This window comes from Vombatus ursinus, unplaced genomic scaffold (genome assembly GCF_900497805.2).
Source record: "Vombatus ursinus unplaced genomic scaffold, bare-nosed wombat genome assembly UNPS02011334.1, whole genome shotgun sequence".
NCBI classification, from domain to species: domain Eukaryota; kingdom Metazoa; phylum Chordata; class Mammalia; order Diprotodontia; family Vombatidae; genus Vombatus; species Vombatus ursinus.
Genome location: NW_020951112.1, coordinates 4,360,007 through 4,381,392, shown reverse-complemented (window position 1 = coordinate 4,381,392; position 21,386 = coordinate 4,360,007). Strand labels below are relative to the sequence as shown.

The 21,386-nt window shown below is 37.1% G+C and overlaps 1 protein-coding gene across 6 annotated transcripts in view; it reads right to left on the bottom strand.

Moving 5' to 3' along the window:
* ANKS1B (ankyrin repeat and sterile alpha motif domain containing 1B) overlaps positions 1-21,386 on the bottom strand; it is a 1,327,097-nt gene that overhangs the window by 654,160 nt on the left and 651,551 nt on the right. For all 6 annotated transcript variants that reach the window (XM_027855805.1, XM_027855806.1, XM_027855807.1 and 3 more), the window contains exon 14: positions 1,859-2,451. In XM_027855805.1, the coding sequence (XP_027711606.1) occupies positions 1,859-2,451 (593 nt within the window). The remainder of the gene's footprint in view (positions 1-1,858; positions 2,452-21,386) is intronic.

Sequence of the window (21,386 nt, the reverse complement as noted above, 5' to 3'; positions counted from 1 at the left end):
AACCTTCACACATTATGAACTCAAGGCCCTTCCACTATCTTCACTCATTTCCTCTGCAAGTTCTCCAATTTATCAATATCCATCATAAATTGTAATGCCCAGAAATGAACACAGTGCTCTGGATGTGGTCTGACCAGGACAGAGGTCTATCACCTTGGTATTCCTGGCAACCTATCCTTCTTTTAATTCAGATTAAGAATGCCTTAGCTTTCCTGGCTGCCATGTCACCTTTACGGTATGTTGAGCTTTCAGTTCACTCAATCCTCCATATCTTTTTTTTTTGAGTGAAAAATCAGTCTAAGCACATCCATGGTGGAAAACAAGTATCAGATTTGTTATTTATCCCCATTCAACTTAAAATTATTAGATTCAGCTCAATGTTTTGTCCTGTCCACTTTGCATCCTGACTCTGTTAGTCATTGTGTTAACTACTGCTCCCAGGTTTGTGTCTCCTGCAAATGTGATAAGGTTACCATTTATGGTTTTAAAGAGGTCATTGATAAAAAATGTTAAATAGCACAGGGCCATTTATATTTCTTGGGAAACTGGAGGCTTTCAAAAAAAGTTGCTATTGATTTAGGGTGAAATATTCATATTCTCACCTCTACCCATGACCAATAACATGCCTTTTGTGAGATTATGATAATGAATCGGTCTATGGCTACACAAAAAGCTTATTTCTGCCATACAATGGACTGAATTCACAATGTTGGCTACATGTCCTCATTAAAAAGGCTGACTAATTCTAAACTCTAACTTTTGCTAATAGCCAAGTGCTAACTGGTAATTTTATAGGTGCATGGGCAGGTGTAAGTGTTTGCATTGGGAAGGAGGAACAAGGTCAGTAATTTCATGAGTATAGGGAACTCACTGCCAATGTTGGTACCCACACTGGATGGCACTGTCTTAGAGCACTGAAGGATTGAGAGGTTTGCCCAGACTCACTCAGTCAGCATATGTCAAGGGCACTTTCTGAAGATGACTCTCAGACTTACTACACCACACTGTCTTATAACTAATGACAGAAAATACACATACAGAAAATTGAAAAAAAAAACCCAGTAAATTTGTCACCTACCAGATGAAAGCATGAAAATAGCAGGAATGTTGATTAATAGAGAGTTGGCTGATCACATGAGTAATCAAAATTTGCTATATAACCATCTTTGCCATGTCTTTGCAACAGTGGAAGTGCCTTGATGTAACAAGAAGGGTGCTGGCCTAGAAACCAAGAGAGCGGGAGTCCAGCTTTTTTTTTCTGGATCTCTCACCATATGTAATTCTCTTGGTCTCTATGAATTTTGATTTCTTTTTTTCTTTTTCTTTTTCTTTTGGTGAGGCAATTGGGTTAAGCAACTTGTCCAGGACCACACAGCTAGTAAGTGTCAAGTGTCTGAGGTCCAGATTTGAACTCAGGTCCTCCTGACTCCAAGGCCGGAGCTCTGTCCACTGCACCATCTAGCTGCCTCTGAACCTCAATTTCTACAACTATAGAATGAGAATACCAAAACATGCCCTACCTACCTCATGGGGTTGCTTGGATGAATGAGATTTACAAAGTGTAAACTTCTTCATAAAATGATATGTACATTATCTTTTTTTTTAAATTTCGCACCATATCGTTAGATAGGTGTTAATTCCTATGGTTATAAAAGGGCTTCTCTCTATGGAAGGAACTATGTTTGACCTATGATGCTAGTTGCAAAACAGTAAAGCATTTCCATCCTTTTTACCTTCTATGGTGAAGATACTCTTTTCTTATTACCTCCAAAAGTATTAGACATTTAAAATCTGTCCCTTCCCCAACTACCCAGTTCCACTGTCTTGTTTTAATAAATAATAAAAAGATTCAACTTACTTCTTCCCATTCAGAAGTGAAGGAAGGAGTCCTCTCAGAATTCCCTTTAGAACTGGGTTCAGTTGTTGAGGATTCACTCCAGTTCACCCTTGAAGTTTTCTCAGTGGATGGGTAGGCAATGAGATCAGAATCAGATTTGGAAACATTTTTGGACAAGTGCAAATCAAGAAGGGCCTTTGGCAAAGACCGTATCCTTCCCAGAGTACAGGCTCGCTCCACGAATCCTCCTGTGCTAACACCCCACTGGTCCCCATTCCCATTTCTTGTTCCATTTCTTGCTGGTCTTGTGCCAACAAGGGTGTGATTTTCTAATGGACGGCTTTTTGTGTGAAAAATGGTTCTACTAACCACTTTGGGTTTAATTTTCTTTACTGGAGCTCCTGGGTTATTTCCTGGTGGAGGCTGCTGATAATGGAGAGGATTATTCATCAAACTAATTTCTTCCTGTGCTCCTCCACACATGTTTGATTTGCTATAGAGACGAAGTGGATTATCAGGGGACTCACAGGCTGGAGAAGATCCATGGAGCAGGCCAGCAAATTGCCCAGGATCATGTTCCTCTGGAGGGTCATTGTCTTCTTGTTTACAGGGATCTGCAAAAGGAGAAGAATGGAATCAACTTCTCTATTTGTTTCAACTTTGTTGGTAAATGTCAACAAAAATATTAATAATAATTGCTCTACCATTCTTAATTTCTAGGAGTTTGGGTTGCCATGTCTGATTGATTTCTATGTGGCCTTATCTTACTTTGCCATGAATTTGCTTCTGACGTGTAGTGCATATAATGCATTTTTGTAAATGGAAGATTTCTAAAATAAACTAGGGGAATATTTTTCTTTTTTCCACTTAAAAGTACTTTTTCACAATTACATGTAAAGATAGTTTTCAACATTCATTTTTATAGAATTTTGAGTTCCGTTTTTTCCTCCTTCCCTCCATTCCCTCTCCCCTTCCCAAGATAGCAAGCAATCTAATATAGGATGTATATGTTCAATCACTTCAAATATATTTCCACATTAGTCATATTTTGAAAAAAGAATCACAACAAAATGGAAAAACCACAGGAAAGAAAAAGACAAAAAAAAAGTGAAAATAGTATGCTTTGATCTGCATTCAGACTCCATAGTTCTTTCTCTGGATGTAGACAGCATTTTCCATCATGAGTCTCTTGCGATTGTCTTGGATCACTGTACTGCTGAGAAGAACCAAGTCTATCATAGTTGATCATTGTACATTGTTGCTATTACTGTGCACAATACTCTCCTGGTTCTGCTCACTTCACTCAGTATTAGTTCATGTAAGTCTTTCTAGGTTTTTCTGAAATCCACCTGCCCATCATTTCTTATAGCACGATAGTATTCCATTATATTCATAAACCACAGCTTGTTCAGTCATTCCCCAATTAATGGGCATCCCCACAATTGCCATTTCTTTGCCACCACAGAAAGAGCTGCTATAACTATTTCTATACATTTGGTTCCTTTTCCTTTTTTTATGATCTCTTTGGGATACAGACATAGTAGTGGTATTGATGTATCAAAGGGTATGCACAGTTTTGTAGCCCTTTGGGCATAATTCCAAATTTCTCTCCAGAATGGTTGGATCAGCCCACATCACCACCAACAATGCATCAGTGCCCTAATTTTCCTACATTTTCCCCAACAATTATCATTTTCCTTTTCTGTCATTTTAGCCAATCCGATAGGTGTGAGGTGGTAGCTCAGAGTGGTTTTAATTTGCATTTCTCTAATCAATAGTGATTTAGAGTATTTTTCATGTGACTATAGAAAGTTTTTATTTCTTTATATGAAAACTCCCTATTCCTATCCTTTGACCAGTTATCAATTGGAGAATGCCTTATATTCTTATAAGTTTGATTTAGTTCTCTGTATATTTGAGAAATGAGGCCTTTATCAGAAACACTGGCTGTAAAAATTGTTTCCAAGTTGTCTGCTTTTCTTCTAATCTAGGTTGCATTGGTTTTGTTTGTGCAAAACCTTTTTAATCTAATTTAATCATAACTATCCATTGTGCATTTCATAATGTTCTCTATCTCTTGTTTGGTCATAAATTATTCCATTCTCCATAGATCTAACAGGTAAACTCTTTCTTGCTCTCCTAATTTTCTTATAGTATCACCCTTTATGTCTAAACTATGTACCCATTTTGACCTTGTCTTGGTATATGGTGTGAGATGTCAGTCTATGCCTAGTTACTGCCATACTAATTTCCAGTTTTTCCAGCAGATTTTGTTAAATAGTGAGTTCTTATCCCGAAAGCTGGAGTCTTTGAGTTTATCTAACAGTAGATCACAATAGTCATTCATTACTGTGTTGTGTGTACCTAACTTATTTCACTTATCCACCAAAGAGTTTTGATGATATATACATATATATATATATACTTTATAATATAGTTTTAGATCTAGTATGGCTAGGTTACATTCCTTTGCATTTTTTTTCATGAATTCCCTTGATATTATTGACCTTTTGTTTTTACAGATGAATCTTGTTATTATTTTTCCTAGCTTTATAAAAGCTGGTTGTTTGATTGGTGCGGCACTTAATAAGTAAATTGATTTAGGTAGAATTGTCATTTTTATCATATTAGCTCAGCCTACCCACAAGCAACTGATATTTTCACAATTGTTTAGATCTGACTTTATTTGTGTGAAACATGTTTTGTAATTGTGTTCATGTAGTTCCTAGGTTTGTCTTGGCAGATAGACTCCCAAATATTTTATGTTATCTACAGTTATTTTAAATGGAATTTATCTATCTCTTGCTGCTGAGCTTTGTTGGTAATATATAGAAATGCTGATAATTTATATGGTTTGTTTTATATCCTGTGACTCTGCTAACATTGATAATTATCTCAAATACTTTTTTAGTTGATTCTCTAGGATTCTTTAAGTATATCATCATATCATCTGCAAAGAGTGATAGTTTTGTCTCCTCATTGCCTATGCTAATTCCTTCAAATTCTTTTTCTTCATTTATTGCTAAAGCTAACATTTCTAGTACAATATTAAATAATAGAGGTGATAATGGGCTTTCTTCTTTCACCCCTGATCTTACTGGGAAAGCTTCCAGCTTAACCCCATTACATATAATGCCTGCTAATGGTTTAGATAGATGGCACTTATTTTAAGGAAAACTCGATTTATTTCTATGCTCTCTAGTGTTTTTAAAATGAACAGGGACTATATTTTGTCAAAAGCCTTTTCTGCCTCTATTAAGACAATCACATAATTTCTGTTAGTTTTGTTATTGATATGATCAATTATGCTGATAGTTTTCCTAATATTAAACCAGCCCTGCATTCCTAGTATAAATTCCACATGGTCATAGTGTATTATTCTTGTGATAAATTGCTATAATATCTTTTGCTAATATTTAATTTAAAATTTTTTGCATCAATATGCATTAGGGAAATAGGTCTATAATTTTCTTTCTCCATTTTGGTTCTTCCTGGTCTAGGTATCAGCACCATATTTGTGTCATAAAAAGAATTTGGTAGGACTCTTTCTTTCCCTAGTTTCCCAAATTGTTTATACAACATTGGCATTAATTGTGCTTTAAATGTTTAGTGGAACTTATTTGTAAATCCATCTGGCCCTGGAGATCTTTTTCTTAGGGAGTTCATTGATGGCTTGTTCAATTTCTTTTTCTAAAATGGGGTTAAATATTTTATTTCTTCTTCTGTTAATCCAGGTAATTTATATTTTTGTAAATATTCATCCATTTCTTAGACTGTTAGGTTTATTGGTGTACAATTGGGTAAAACAAACCCTAATTATTGCTTTAATTTCATCTTCATTTGGAGTGAATTCTCCCTTTTCATTTTTGGATACTGGTAATTTGATTTTCTTCTTTTTTTATTTAATCAAATTAACCAAAGGTTTGTCTATTTTAATGTTTTTTTCCCACAAAACTGCCTCTTAGCTTTATTTATTCAATAGTTTTCTTACTTTCAATTTCATTAATTTCTCCTTTGAGTTTCAGAATTTCTAATTTGGTATTTCATTGGGAATTTTTAATTTGTTCTTTTTTCTAGTTTTTTTTTTGGTTGCATGCCCAATTCATTGATCTCTTCTTTTTCTATTTTATTCATATAAGCAGTTAGAGATATAAAATTTCCCCTAAGAACTGCTTTGTCTGCATCCCATAAATTTTGGTATGTTGTCTCATTATTGTCATTTTCTATGATGAAATTATTGATTGTTTCTTTGATTTGTTGTTTTACCTATTCATTCTTTAGGAATAGATTGTTTAGTTTCCAATTAATTTTTAATCCATCTTTCCATGATCCTTTTAGTACATGTAATTTTTATTGCATCATGACCTGAAAAGGGTGCATTTAATATTTCTGCCTTTCTGCATTGGATTATGGGGTTTTTATTCCCTAATACATGGTCAATTTTTGTGTAGGTGCCATGCACCACTGAGAAAAAGGTATACTCATTTCTATCCCCTTTCATTTTTCTCCAGAGGTCTATCATATCTAATGTTTCTAAAATTCTATTCACTTCCTTAATTTCTTTCCTCTTTATTTTGTATTCAGATTTCTCTAGTTCTGAGGGGGGAGGTTGAGGTCACCCACTAGTTTAGTTTTGCTATTTCTTCCTGTAACTCCCTGAACTTCTCTAATAATTTGGATACCATACCACTTGGTGCATATATGTTTAGTGTGGATATTACTTCACTGACTATGGTACCTTTTAGCAAGATGTAGTTTCCTTCCTTATCTCTTTTAATTAGATCTATTTTTTTGTTTTGGCTTTGTCTGAGATCAAGATTGCTATCCCTGCTTTTTTTTTTTACTTCAGCTGAAGCATAATATATTCTGCTCCAGCCTTTTACCTTTACTCTCTGTGTGTCTCTCTGTTTCAAATGTGTTCCTTGTAGGCAACATACTGTAGGATTCTGGTTTTTAATCCACTCTGCTATCCACTTCCATTTTATGGGAGAGTTCATTCCATTCAAATTCACAGTTATGATTACTAACTGTGTATTTCCCTCCATCCTATTTTTCACCCATTTATACTTTTCTTTCTCCTTTTACATGTCCCGCCTCACCAGTGTTTTGCTTCTGACCACCACCTCCCTCAATCTATCCTCCCTTCTATCAACCACCCCTTCCCTTTTCATTCCCTTTCCCTCTCCTACTTCTGCCCCTGCTTCTATCATCCCTCTCTTCCCTTTTCTTTCCCTTTTCCTCTCTTACTTCCCTAAAGAGTAAGATAAATTTCTACACCCAACTGAGTGTGTATGTCATTCCTTCAAGTCAAATCTGATGAGAGTAAGCTTCAAACAATATTTACTCCTTCCCTTCTTTCCTTCTACTGTGTTAGGTCTTTTGTGACTTTTCATGTGATGTAATTTACCCTATTCTGCCTCCCCCTTTCCTCTTCTTCCAGTACAATCCTTTTTTAACCCCTTAATTTTTTATGTTATCCATCAACGTATTCCTATACCCTTTGTCTATGTACACTCCTTCTAACTGCCCTAACACAGACACAGTTCTCAATAGTTACAAGTATCATCTTTCCATATAGGGATACAAATAGTTTACCCTTTTTGAATAACATGTTTTTTTTCTTTCCTGTTTACCTTTTTATGCCTCTCTTGAGTCTTGTATTTGAAGACTGAATTTTCTGTTCAGCTCTGGTCTTTTCACCAAGAATGATTGAAAGTCTGCTATTTCATTGAAAGTCCATTTTCCCCCCGAAAGATTACGCTCAATTTCACTGGGTAGTTGATTGTTGGTTGTAATTCAAGCTCTTGTGCCTTCTAGAATATCATATTCCAAACCATCTGATCCTTTAATATAGAAGTTGCTAAGTCCTGTATCATACTGACTGTGGTTCCACAGTATTTAAATTGTTTCTTTCTGTCTGCTTGCAGTATTTTCTCCTTGACCTGATAATTCTGGAATTTGGCTACAATATTCCTTGGAGTTTTCATTTTGGGATCTCTTTCAGGAGGTGATTGGTGGATTCTTTCAATTACTATTTTACTCTCTGGTTCTAGAATATCAGGGCTGTTTTCCTCGATAATTTCTTGAAAGGTGATGTCTAGGGTCTTTTTTTTATCATGGCTTTCAGATAGTCCAATAATTTTTAAATTCTCTCTCCTGGATCTATTTTCCAGGTCAGTTGTTTTTCCAATGAGATATTTCACATTGTTTCCTATTTTTTCATTCTTTTGAATTTGTTTTACAGTGTCTTGATTTCTCATAAAGTCACTAGCTTCCAATTGCTCCATTCTAACTTTTAAGGAAATATTTTTTTCAGTAAGCTTTTGGATTTCCTTTTCTATTTGGCCAATTTTGCTTTTTAAGGCATTCTACTCCTCATTGGCTTTTTGGACCTCTTTTGCCATTTGGGTTAGCCTTTTATTTAAGGTGTTATTTTCTTCAGTATTTTTTTGGGTCTCCTTTAGCAAGCTGTTGACTTGTTTTTCATGATTTTCTTGCATCAGTCTCATTTCTCTTCCCAGTCTTTCCTCTACTTCTCCTACTTGCTTCTCAAAATTCTTTTTGAGCTTTTCCATAGCCTGGGACCAATTCATATTTTTCTTGGAGGCTTTGGATATAAGAGCTTTGACTTTGTTGTCTTCTTCTGGTTGTATGTTTTGATCTTCTTTGTCACCAAAGTAAGATTCTATGGTCTGACTTTTTTTTTGTGAGGTTTGTTCATGATCCCAGCCAATTACTTGAGTTATAAACTCTATGTTAAGGTAGGGGTCAGCTTCAAGTGTGGAGAATGTACTGTCCCAAGCTTCAGGGGTTTTGTGCAGCTGTTTTCAGAGATACTTCTAGGGACCTGTAAATTTTAAGTTCCTCCAAGGTGCTATGATCAACGGCGAGATCTTTACTTCTTTCCTGGCCTGTGTTCTGGTCTATGAATGACCACAAGCACTCTTTTCTGCCTTGCAACTATGAGGAGGATTTCCTCTCCTCCACCACTACAACCTTCACCATGCCAGCGCTCCTCCTAGCCTCAGGACTGCCACCCAGAAATGTGACCCAGATCCAAGCACAGGTAAAGCAAGAGAATCCTGTACCAGCAAAGAGATCCCTGCAATCCTCCTCTGATCAGCCACTTGATTCCCCCTCAGTCAGTGGGCTGGAAGCCAAGGAAGCAGCCGCTGCCCCAGGGCCATATGCAGAGACTGGGGTTGGCACAGAACTTCTCTCTCACTGCAGACACAGACTTTTCCTGTTGACCTTCTAAGTTGTCTTTGGCATTCATGGGTTGAGAAGTCTGGAAACCACCACAGCTACCTGAGATTCAGTCCTCTGAGGCCTGCTCCAGGTTCACTGAGGCCTGTTTTGTCTGCATGCCCAGGTCAAATTCATTCCTCTTCCCTCCAGCATGATATACCTTTCTGATCAACCATTCAGGTTGTCTTGGGCTGGAAATTTATTTCATTCTGTCTTTTTGTGGGTTCTGCTGCTTTAGAATTTGTTTGGAGCCATTTTTTACAGGTATTTGGAGGAGTTTGGGGGAGAGCTCAAGTAAGTCACTGCTTCTCCTCCACCATCTTGGCTCTGCCCCCCCACCCCAATTTTTAAGGAATTCTTTTCTTCAGTTCATTTTTGTACCTTCTTTTCCATTACACCAATTCTACTTTTTAAGGAGCTATTTTCTCCAGTGGATTTTTCCCCCATCTGGCCAACTGCATTTTTTATGGAATTTTTTTTCTTCAGTCATTTTTGTCCTTCCTTTTCCACACTACTGACTCTCTCTTGCATAATTCTCATTTATTTTCCCAATTTTTCTTCTACCACTCTTATGTGATTTTTAAAATCCTTTTTGAGCTCTTCCAAAAAGGCTTTTTGGGCTTCAGACTATTCCCCTTTGAGGCTTTGCCCATAGGTATTTTGACATTGCTGTCTTCTGAGTTTGTATTTTGATCTTCCCTGTAGCCATAGTAGCTTTATAAATTAGGGTTTTTTTTTGTTTTTTGTTTTTTGCTCATTTTAGCCTATTTTGTGACTTTTAAAGTTGAGCTCTGCTCCTGGGGCACAGGGAGTACTATTCTAAGGTTCTTGTGCTGGGAGCAAGAGGTCTGGTCATTAGCTTTCTGTGCCAGAGCCTCAGGTGCTTACTGCTTACCCACTGTGCTGGGGGTCCTGGTCTTGTGATGCCTGTTTTGCTGGGTTTTCTGGGGCTGGAGGCCTCACAACTGGCCTATTGTGTTGCTGGCCTGTGGCGCCAGTACCACAGGGCCTTGGTTGCTGATCTATGCTATGGCTGAGAGCCTCAAGCTAGCTTGCCTGCATATTACCTGTGTCAGGCTGTGCTCCCCTTTTGTCCAAGTGAGACAGACCTTTCCTGAAGTTCTTCTAAGTTATCTTAAGCTGGAAAATTATTTCACTCCATCCTTTTGCAGGTCCTGTTGTTCCAGAATTCATTTATAGGCTTGATTTAACAATATTTCTGAGGGAAAGTGGGCCAAAATCAGGCAACTTCCTGACTTTTCTCCACCATCATGCCTCTGCCCTCTAAGGGAATATTTCAAAGAACTTTCACCTCCCTACTTTCAGAGTGTCTTTTTTTGTGGTTAGGAATAAATAAAATATAAGTATTCTTAAAGCAGAAAACATCAAACCCTTCCCCCAGCACTATCATTAAGGAATCCACATGAATAGATGATATGCAAGTCATCAAATCCAACTTTTACATTGTATTGGTGAAGAGGTTGAATTTTGCCTAAAGTCACATAGCTAGTTAGACTGGAAGGTTGGGTGAATAAATTAGGAGTTTCTAAAATCTCAGAAAAGGAATAGGCTTAAGAAGCCATCTAATCCAACCCATATCTTAACAAGAAATATTTCCACATTATCCTTGATGAATGACTTAGCAAGTTTTTGCTTGAGAACATCAGTTAGTGGAAATCTACTACCTTCAAAGATAGCCTCTTTTACTTTTGAATATGTTTAATTTTTAAGATGTTTTCCATTATAATAAGCTAAGTTTCTCCTTATATCATTCTACTTCCACTCATTATTCCACTCATTTACATTCTTCAGTGAAGCAGAAAAATTATCATCTTAGTGTTTGTAAAGGAACAGCATGAACACTATTTTTCAAGAAATCATATATGAAAATTTGAGAGGTATAGAAAAGGATAGAAGACAAATTTAAGGATCACTGAATATACAGGAAGTTGACAGAGAGGAACTATATATTCAACTCATTCAGAGATGGAGTTCTCAAATTCCAGAGTATCATTAAAAGGGGGTGGAATTCAGAAGCAGCAACAAAGAAGCAAATAAGATAACAACAAATTGTTTTTTATATTGCATAAGATTTATTACTGAGAACTAGATTGAATAAAAGTTTGGTTTAATGTCTCCTCTGGTAAACAAATGTAAATGTATTATTGTAGTGACAGTAGTAAGAATCATAGTCATGGTTAATTTTAGTTTGTAGATTTTAAAGTCAATTTACATAATTGGGAAGAATTTTACATATATTTGACCAGTTATGGACTCATGGAATGTTAGAGCTAGAAGAAACTTTGGCAAGCAATTCTTCAAAACAAATCTGGGCATACTACTTGATATAGTATTACATTCTTACATTTAAGATGGTGATCTATAAACTTATTGAAAGGCAATCTCCATTCTTGTAGATGCCCAAAGGCTAAACAATCACCATGACTTTTATCTAATAAAATTGCTTTTTTCATCTTTGAGTTTATTCCCAAGCTATAGAAAAAGTAATACATAATGAGGGTAAAAAGAAAAAGATGGAATTCTATTGATTTGGAATCATTCTTTCTTACAAAACAGAAGAATGAATGGTGATGACTGAAAGTTGTTAAATGAAAATTAGGATGCAAATCTTGTCTCTTAAACTACTACATAACCAAAACAATTCACTTCCCTTTTCTAGCCTTCAATTTTCTCACTTGCAAAATGAATAGTTTTAACTAGATGACATCTGAGGACCATCCCAATTCTAGATTTATTATTTATGTACTAAATACATATGTCACATATGTGGAAAAAGAGATTAGCAGGAGAATCAAATAATTGACATGAGCAAATGTTATATAAACTGAATAGTTGGCAGAAAGATATTCCACTGAACTCTAAAGTTATGTGATTTTAGAACTTACTCCACCAATACTCATCCAGAAGGTAGTGGAAAAGTCCTAGAGGAATACAGAGTTGAAGTAACTTGCTCAGAGTAACATGGTTAGAGTGACAGAAGTAGTCTTTAAATTGCAGTCTTCATATCTTCAAGGCACAGCATTCTATCCAATAGACTGTTGCCTCTATTACACATCTCAAAGTCATTAAAGATTGCATGAGCTATGTGTTATAAAAGTAAAATTTCAGAATACTTTTCCTCTTTCATTTGTTAAAGTCAGTAGTTAACACTGAACTCAATACCTCAAGATTTTTACTTATTAATAACTGTTGCTTAAATCTATACAATATTCTTTTTAATTAGAGGAAAACAGGCTGGAATTCCTCAAAAGCTCCCATAATAGAAGCTCAGAGTTCTGTAATACTTTAGGTCAACAAGGTCCTATGAAGTAACTAGTGCAAACATAATCATCACCATTTTACAGATGATGAAACTGAGGCTATGAGAAATTAAATGAGTTGCCCAGGACCACACAACTGGTAAGCACAATTGAGGAGAAGGAAAACAGAGAGGAAAGAAGATTCATAAGCATTTACATAGTGCCTGTGTGCCAGGAAATGTGGTGAATGATTTTGAAATATATTGTCTCATTTTATCCTCATAACAACCCTGTGAAGTAAGTGCTATGACTATCTCTACCTTATAGTTGAGGAAACTGAAGTAAACAGAGGTTACAATGACTTCTTTAGAGTCATACATCTAGTAAGTGTCTGAGACCACATTTGAACTCAGGTCTTCCTCTCTCTAGGCTCACCACCAACTGCCTCAATTTATGCATTTCCATTAGCTCAAGAGGGTCACTTCACATTTATTCAATATTGTAAGACTACAAAAAAAAAAACCCCAACAATGAGATGTTCCCACTGAAAGCTCTATCCAGAGGGCTAGATCAGAAGAATGTTATTATTTTTGTATGAAAATGTCACTGAACCTAAGGGAGGAAAAAGATTATGATTAGAAAGCAGGGTCTCACATTAGTTTTCTTATCTGTCTTTCTCTTTAGCTACTGTGATTCTCTGCAAGATATTACAAGCCAAAAGAGCCTGAGATTAGATGACATCAGTAGGAGCACATCAAAAGATAATTCTGAAGTAAAACACTTTGGAACCCAATCTCTAAAACTTGCTAAAGAAATACGTATAGACTAGCTGCTATATGGAGTGTCAGACTGAAAGGCATTAACCAAATCAAGAGATTTTCAGCCTGTATTCCTTAAGGAACTTTTGATTTTCTTATTTTTTCCAGGCCTACTTTGGACAGGTGCTGCCAATGAACAATCAACTTGGTTCAGGATTGCATAGAAGGAGGATACCAGGCCAGATCACCTTTAGAAAGTTACATAGCATTTTCAATAATCTTAAGTTGCTGCCAAAGCCCATAGTTTTAGTCCCCAAAGATGTTTCATAATTGTAAATCAGGAACCAAACTAACTCAGAAGTATTACAATTGCATGGGACCCACATCTAATGGACATTGTAAAGACTTATAGTAGGTATAGTAGGCTATAGCATATTACAAAAGAAAAAAAAAGACTTCTCTACATGGCATCATCAAGGACAAAAATGACCAGAGAAGGCAATGACTGATCATATATCAAGAGAGAGGGATAATTTGAGTATTTCATGGCTATTTTCAAAATATTAACAATCTGGAGATAAACTTTCAGCATGCTAGATCCCTCCACAGGGATTTGTGAAAAGATAAAGACAGAAGAAAACAGGATCAGAACCAGGAGTGAATAAAGTTCTGAGAGCGACCTGGAAGGGCAATGAGTCCAAGATGCTCATTTTACAGAGGAGGAAAATGATACCCAGAGAGAGACACCATGGGATTACATAGGTAGTGTTGGAAGGGACTTCAGAGGCCACCAATTTCAACTCCCTCATTTCACAGGCAAAAAAACAGATGGGGTAACTTGCTTCAGCCAGTCAATACACATTCATAAACAGCCTACTATGTATCTGTTATGCACTATACTAAGCTCTGAAGATACAAAGAAAAGTAAAAACAGTCCCTGCTCTCAAGAAGCTCATGATCTAATGAAAAAGACAACATAAAATAACTATATTCAAACAAGCCAAAATGGAAATAATCAACAGAGGGAAGGCACTAGAATTAAGGGAAATGGGGAAATGTTTCCTCAAATGGTAAGATTTTAGTTACGACCTGAAGGAAGCCAGGGAAGCTAAGGCAGAGATGAGGAGGCAGAGTATTCCACATGATTATAAGAGGTAGGATTCTTTCCCCAGTTTTATGTCAGAGATAGGATGTCCACTCTGGTCCTCTTATTTCCCAGCCTGTGCTTTTTGGCATGGATAGGTTGTAATCTTCATCCATCAATAAAGAGAGAACACATAATGATGAGTTTGGGGAATGGAGATCATGAGATGAGCTTTAATGGTATAAATTATTTAAATGTGATTGTGGTATTTTCTAATTACTTTCTTTTCTGTAATGTATCTCTATTTCATTATGCAGTCTGTAATAAGAACAACAATGATAGCATTTTTATAGCATGTTAAAGTTGGTAAAGCACTTTACACATATTAATTCATTTTATCCTCACAAAAACCCTCAGAAGTAGATGCAATTATCATTGCCATTTTACAGTTGAAGAAACTGAGGCAGAAGTGCCTTATCCAGAGTTTTATAGCTAATGAGTATGTGAGGCTGAATTTGAGCTCATCTTTCCTGACTCTGAGTCCAGGGTTCTATTCACTGAACCACCTCACATCTCCACAATTACTAGAATATTTCCTATTAACAAAACCTTCATTTATCCCTAGTGTTCTATATACCTCAAGCCCTCTCAAAATGAAAGATTCAGCTATTTACTCAAGCACCACTTTCTATAAGAAACCTTTTTTGATTTCCCCAGGTGGTAGACCTCCCTTCTCTCAAAGTACTTTGTATTTGTGTGTGTATGTGTGTGTGTGTGTGTAAATATGTGTGTATGTATGTGTATGTGTATGTATATATATATATATATATATATGATACATATATTTTGATGGCATTGTAAAATGCAACCAAATGCTTTCTGTCTTTAAGAATCTCTATCAGTGGACATCTAGATTGCCAGCAGATGTAGACATAACTGCAACAAAGAAAGCTCACTGATGAATAAAACAAAATGTAATAATCCCCACTGCCAGAGATGGCATTCCTGCTCCTTTGAAATGATATAAAAGTAGCCCCAGCCAAATATTGTATATCTTTAAATTTTAAGTAATTAAATCACTTAAAAAAAACAATTCTGGCTATGCCTGCTCTTGCTTTTAATAGTACATCAGAAAGAATCAGAGAGTATGGGTTCAAATCCCAGTTTTACCACTTTGTATGTGTGCGACCCTGGCCGAGACCTTTAACCTCTCTAGACTCTAGTTTCTTCAGGTGGAAAAGGCATGGATTGGCCCAGATGGTTTCTAAGGTTCCCTCTAACTTTAAATCTATGACTCCATTGTAACCAGGGTCTGGCACATGCCCAGATCCCATCAGCTTTCTTGGCAAAGGTAACTTCCCCAAATGGAGAAGCTGGAAAGCCTATTTCTGCAAGAGTCATGATGACATGTAATGGAAATAAATGCCTTAGACTGACTATGGAACATGCAGAAATGTTTGGTGATTGGGCCCAATTTATTAACCACGCAGTTGGGAGAAGCCTCTTTGGGTAGGCCATGTACCTAGACCTGGTAGCTAGCATCTTCAAAAAGGCCTGAGAGACTTTGGGGTCTTCTCTCCTTTGAGGTCATGTGACCACGAGAAATAGCCCTTGGCTTCTGTATTTGTTCTTTTCCATTTCAGAAGGAGGGAATAGAGCCTCAAACTTTGTTGAGTATAAAAGGTCTGGAGGTGCCTTTGTGTACCAATGTACTAGAGGCTGGGTATGCAGCCAACATAACATTGATTTCCTGAAGAGAAAGTTAGGATCTGTAGCAGTAACCTCTGCATCCAGAGCACCAGAGGCTGAGACGATGGCTCATACAACAGTCAAATTACATCTGTGAAATCAATGCTTAAGAACTGAACTAAATATTGAGCTTGCTCCACCCAAAGATTGAGGAATGATAGGGAAATGTATGCCCCCATGATACTGGGAAATACGTTTATGTAACTGTTCTTTCTAAATCTTTCAAGTAAATGTACTTTTGTAAAAGCTAATATAAATTAAGAGGATTAAATGGTTAAGAGGAACTTGGATTCCAGTCACTGATACTTAACAGTGGGGGTGACACACCCGATGGGGGCTTGAGGCAATGGCAGTAGAGAGAAAGACACCTCACAAATCCTTAGAAAGCTGAAGAACATATGTAGCTGTTCCTGGTAGGGTGTAGCTGGAGGACAACTTGTTACGCTATTACAATACTTTCCAAAGACCAGAATGACCATGGCACAGTGGAAAGAGAAAGGGATTAGGAGGCAGACGGTCTGGTTTTGAATTCAAGATATGCTACTTGCTACCTGTGTAATTTTGGGTAACTAACTTAACCATGCTGAATGTCAAGTTCCTTATCTTTAAAATGAAAGGACTAGATTAGATCATCTCAGAAGTTTCTTTCACCTGTGATATGATGATCAAACATAATAAATACTAATATTATGGGGGAGGGTTATATGCCTTGACAGATTATTTAAGTGTCTTTTTTTTTTACCCTAAAAGGCTCACTTAAATGAAAACAAATAGCTTTCCCCCCAATTGGGGGCAAGGTGGGGGGGAAGTGAAAGGGGAAGACAATAGCTTTATGTTAATTTTTTAAAATTAAATTCTAATTTTTTAAAAAAATGTAATTTCAGTACATTTTCTGTCTATCTCTAATCTCTCTTTTTGAGGTGGGGAAAAGGAATATCCCATGAGACTGAATTGGGACAAGGCCTGCAGTTGAAGCTGTTTCTGTATCTTGTCTCCATTTGATTTCATACTTTTCCTTTCATGGATATATACTCTAAACACAGAAGTGAATAATCAAATTAGCCCTAACTACTTAATCTACAGCAAATATTCCAATCTGATAGCTATACAGAGTTGTCATTAGCATTTCAAAAAGGCATTAGAGTTGCCTTGAAAAAACATATTTCCATAATTCCAATAATCTTTCTTCACACATATTTGCCCCAGGCTACCACCTGTATAAGGAACCTAATTGCAGCAAATTTCAAAGATAGCAGATATGTATAACTGCAATTAGCTCTTCAAAAAGCTAAATGTCTCTGTACTCTGAAATAGACCCTTTCCAGTTTCCTTCAAAACAGGAAAATCTCTTTCAAATCCTTACCACCTCTTACAGGAAGTCTTTACTGATCACTTAACCCTCCCATGCTCTCTGCCTTTTGAAACTGCTTGATATTATGTATAGTGTGTGTGTGTGTGTGTGTGTGTGTGTGTGTATGTACACATACATATTCCCATTGGATTTCACACTTTTGCTTTCATGCTGTTTACATTGTATCAATCCATGAATCAACAAGCATTTATTAAGCACTTACTGTGTATCAGGCACTATGCTAAATATTGGAGATACAAAGATAAAAGTGGAAACCATGAAAACCCTCAAGGAACTTACATTCTATTGATAGAGACATCTACTTTTATATATATAATATATATTGTATAGATAGATAGATAGATAGCTAGATGAGGTATATGCAAACCAAATACAAAAGATGTAAAGTATGTTGTAGCATGACATCTATCCACATGTGTCCGTGCATATGCACCAGTGATATAGGGGTAAGAAGTTGAGGAATCCCTTTTGAAATTACTTTGTATTACTGATTGTGGAGGGGAAGTGGGATCTGAATCTGTGATTCCATAGATGTAGAAAGTTCCTAATGAGAAACCCCCCAAATGGAGTAGATCAGCCACTGTGCTTCCATTTAGAGAGAGGTGCCTGGGGCACAGAAAGGTGGAATGAGTTCTCCTCCCCAACCCCCAGCCCCACAACCAGTATGTGATAGTTGGGACTTGAAATGCAGGGTATTTGTCAATGTATTTTGTATTTACTTAGCAGTCTACTTGTTGTATGCATACCCCCCCCCCACACACACCTGACAACTGGGACAGGGTCTTTTTTGTTGTTGTCGTTTTGTTTTGTTTTGGTCACTGCATTCTGGGTACCTAGCATGAAACATTTTAAGACCATTTAGAACTGAAAAAAAGAGTCTTAATGTTTTGTCTCTTCTCTTTTCACACGCTATTACCCCTGCAGATTCTGTGTGAGAAGGCTCAATCTCTGGGAATTTCAAAGCTAACACCTCTGCATACTTGTCAATAACATTTCCAAAAGTCTTTGAAGATATCTTTGGAAAGTGCTTTGCCTAAAAATGCTGTCATATTGTGCAGAGCTTTAGGAAAGCAAGTTTAGGTTGTAGCTTATGTGTAGCCATACCTCCAGAATCTCCGAAATTAAATACTCCCCCCAATCAATTTCATGAGATAGAATGCCTAAGAATGGACAACTATAGAGAGGGTGAAGAAATATCTCCTTTCTTTCTTTCATTACTAGCGCCTGTAAAAATACATGGGACACAACATTCACCCTCAACTTCTTAGTTCAAAATGAGTAATAACATAGTAACATTACTATTGTAAAGATAATCAAAGGTGAAAGACTTAACTCTGATCAATACAATGTTCCACCACAATTCCAAAGAACTCTCAATGAAAAATGTTTTCCAACTCCAGAGGGAGAACTTGTGAACTCTTGAATGCAGACCATAGCATATTTTTCCACTTCATTTTGTATGTGTGTGTGGGGGGGGGATTTGCAACAGTGTTAACATGGAAATATGTGTTGCATGACTTCACATTTCACATGTATAATGGCTATCATATTGCTGTTTTCCCTTCATTTTTGAAAAGGACAAATGCCATCATGGGATGATGTCTTAACTCATGCTTGAATTGGATTTAAGTGAGATAGAGTTCCTCAAAGTTGTTAGCCTCACTCTCTCTCTCTCTCTCAGAATCACTGAAGTCCAGTGGCAAGACAAAAGTCAAGATGACCAGAGATGGGAGTGGATGACCTTGGTGTCTTTGATGTCTAAGCTCTAAGAGCTCCACAGCATCTGTTTCAGCCACCTTCATAGTCACTGAATAAATTGTTCTTATCCACCCATTATGCTGGGGTAAGTCTTCACATGCCTGGGTAGACCCCCCCCCCAATTCACCAAAAGGTCTGAGGCCTGTTGGTTACCCTCAACCTGGTCTAGCCCATCTGCTGAGAGGTTTTCTCAGAATGTGGATACTACGCATGCTACAGCTCCTTGGAGCCACAGATGAGAGGTGAGTGCCAATTGGATAACAAAAGTAGATGAGCAGGCCTAAAAAGGGTTCAGCAAGCACTCACACCAGAGGTGCTAGTTTTCCATGAACATCTCATACACCCCAAGAGTATCATATTATTTGCCTTCTCCATGTGTGGGAAGGAAAAAGGGTGAGGGAGAGAATTTGGAATTCCAAATGAATGTTAAAAAAAAAAATCCACCCCCAACAAAAAACAATGATGTATTTCAATAAAATATACCATCAAATCATATTAATGAAGAGCCAAATTAGCATACTTCTAAAATCATGAGGAGTTTTCTTTCTAGAATATAAGCTCCTTAAAGATAAGGAATATTTTCATCATTGTATTCCCTTATGTACATGTATGCAGGCCAGTACTTTCATCATACTAAACGCTCAATATATGCTTACTGCATTTAATTATATTTTTTAGTTTTCAGTAGTCTATCTCTTCAGGACTTTTAGCATCCTCCTCCCTGCCCCTTTCATTGTGCTATAGTGGAGAAAGGACTCTTCTCTGAATCAGGAAGACCCTGGTTGCATTACTGACTCTGGCACATCCTAGCTATATGACCATGAGCAAGCCAACTTCCCTCTTAGGGGTCTAGATAATTCCTGAAGCCTAAAATTTGCATGTGAATTCACAGGATCACAAACCATCACTCTGGAGCTAGAAGAGAATTAGAGATTATTTGATCCAAATCCCTCATTTTATAAGAAGGAAAATGAGGGCCATAGACATTAATTGCCCAGGGTCACAGAAGTAGTAAGTAGCTAAACTGCAATACCAATACAGATTCTCTGACCCCAATATCAGTACTCTTTCCAAGGAACCAGTAGCTGTTGGCTGTATCACCAGGGTTTAGCACACTGCCTGCTATGTAGTAGACTCTGATGATTGGCTGACTGATTGATTGATGGTTTCAGGGGAGGGAGTTTCTCCACTGGGCACTGCTGCCAAGGTTACAATGCTAGGTCTAAGGCAAAAAAAAAAAGGCAAAAGAATGCAACTGAAATTAAACAACCCAAGCTTTTGTATTTTGAAATCCCTTCAATTTATTCAACAAAAAGGATTGAACTGGTAGTGAAGAAGTAACTTATTTATTGCCTCCATCACCCTAAGGCAGCTAAAGACACTAAAGGAGGAAAGCATGCCCTCAACATATCTGATGCTGTAGAAGGAGGTTCTAAGTGTCAAGGGAGAGGAGGTATCAGAGAGTCTGGCTTCTTAACAATCAAACACACTGAGAAGTTTATCACCACTGATTCTCCTGCTTTTTGGAATGACTGCCAAAAAGACCTTGTTCCTCCAGGCTTAGAACCAAAGTGCTCTGGCCAGCAGGTTGACTTATATCCTATTACTGAGATCCCTCCCAGCCAGAGTGAATTTCTCAAAGAAATAATAAAATAATCACTCAGGTTACTGCACCAATTTGCATTTATCACAGCTCCCAGCAGGTCAAAAATCAACTCGCACTTCAAAAGGAATGGGAACTCAATTTAAGTAAACTCAGAATCACTACAAAGGCATTTCATTTAGGAATCACTTTTCATTTAGGGGCCAATATTTCTTCTGCATAGAATCACAGATTTAGTTTGAAAAGCAGCTTGGAGGTCATCTGGCCCAAACACTTCATTGAACACATGGTCCTTGTGGCCACCCATGAGTTGATATTTTGTCACATTATTTGCCCAATATGCTATTATTCTGAAGAAGCTACATTCACAATCTTCAACAACAAAATGGCTCTATCTCCCAAGTAGACACTTAGGGGAGAAAAACATACTCTTTGTAATGGTATCAATAATGCAGTCTGTGATAGAATGCTACTTTCCAATTCCCCTTTAGGTCCTCTCATGTTGCTTGCAAGGTCCAGGGGGCATCAAAGAGCTCAGCGCCACACAGAGAGGACTAAGGATGGAGGGGGTGTCAATTTTCAAAGCTGACATCAAGACCTCTGGATTGTTTTCTTTTTTTATTTTTCTATCACCAGTACCTGGCATAGTGACCGAGACACGGGTATTTCATTTTCCTTGAACTGAATTGAATTGAATTGAATTGGTGCTGAAGTAAC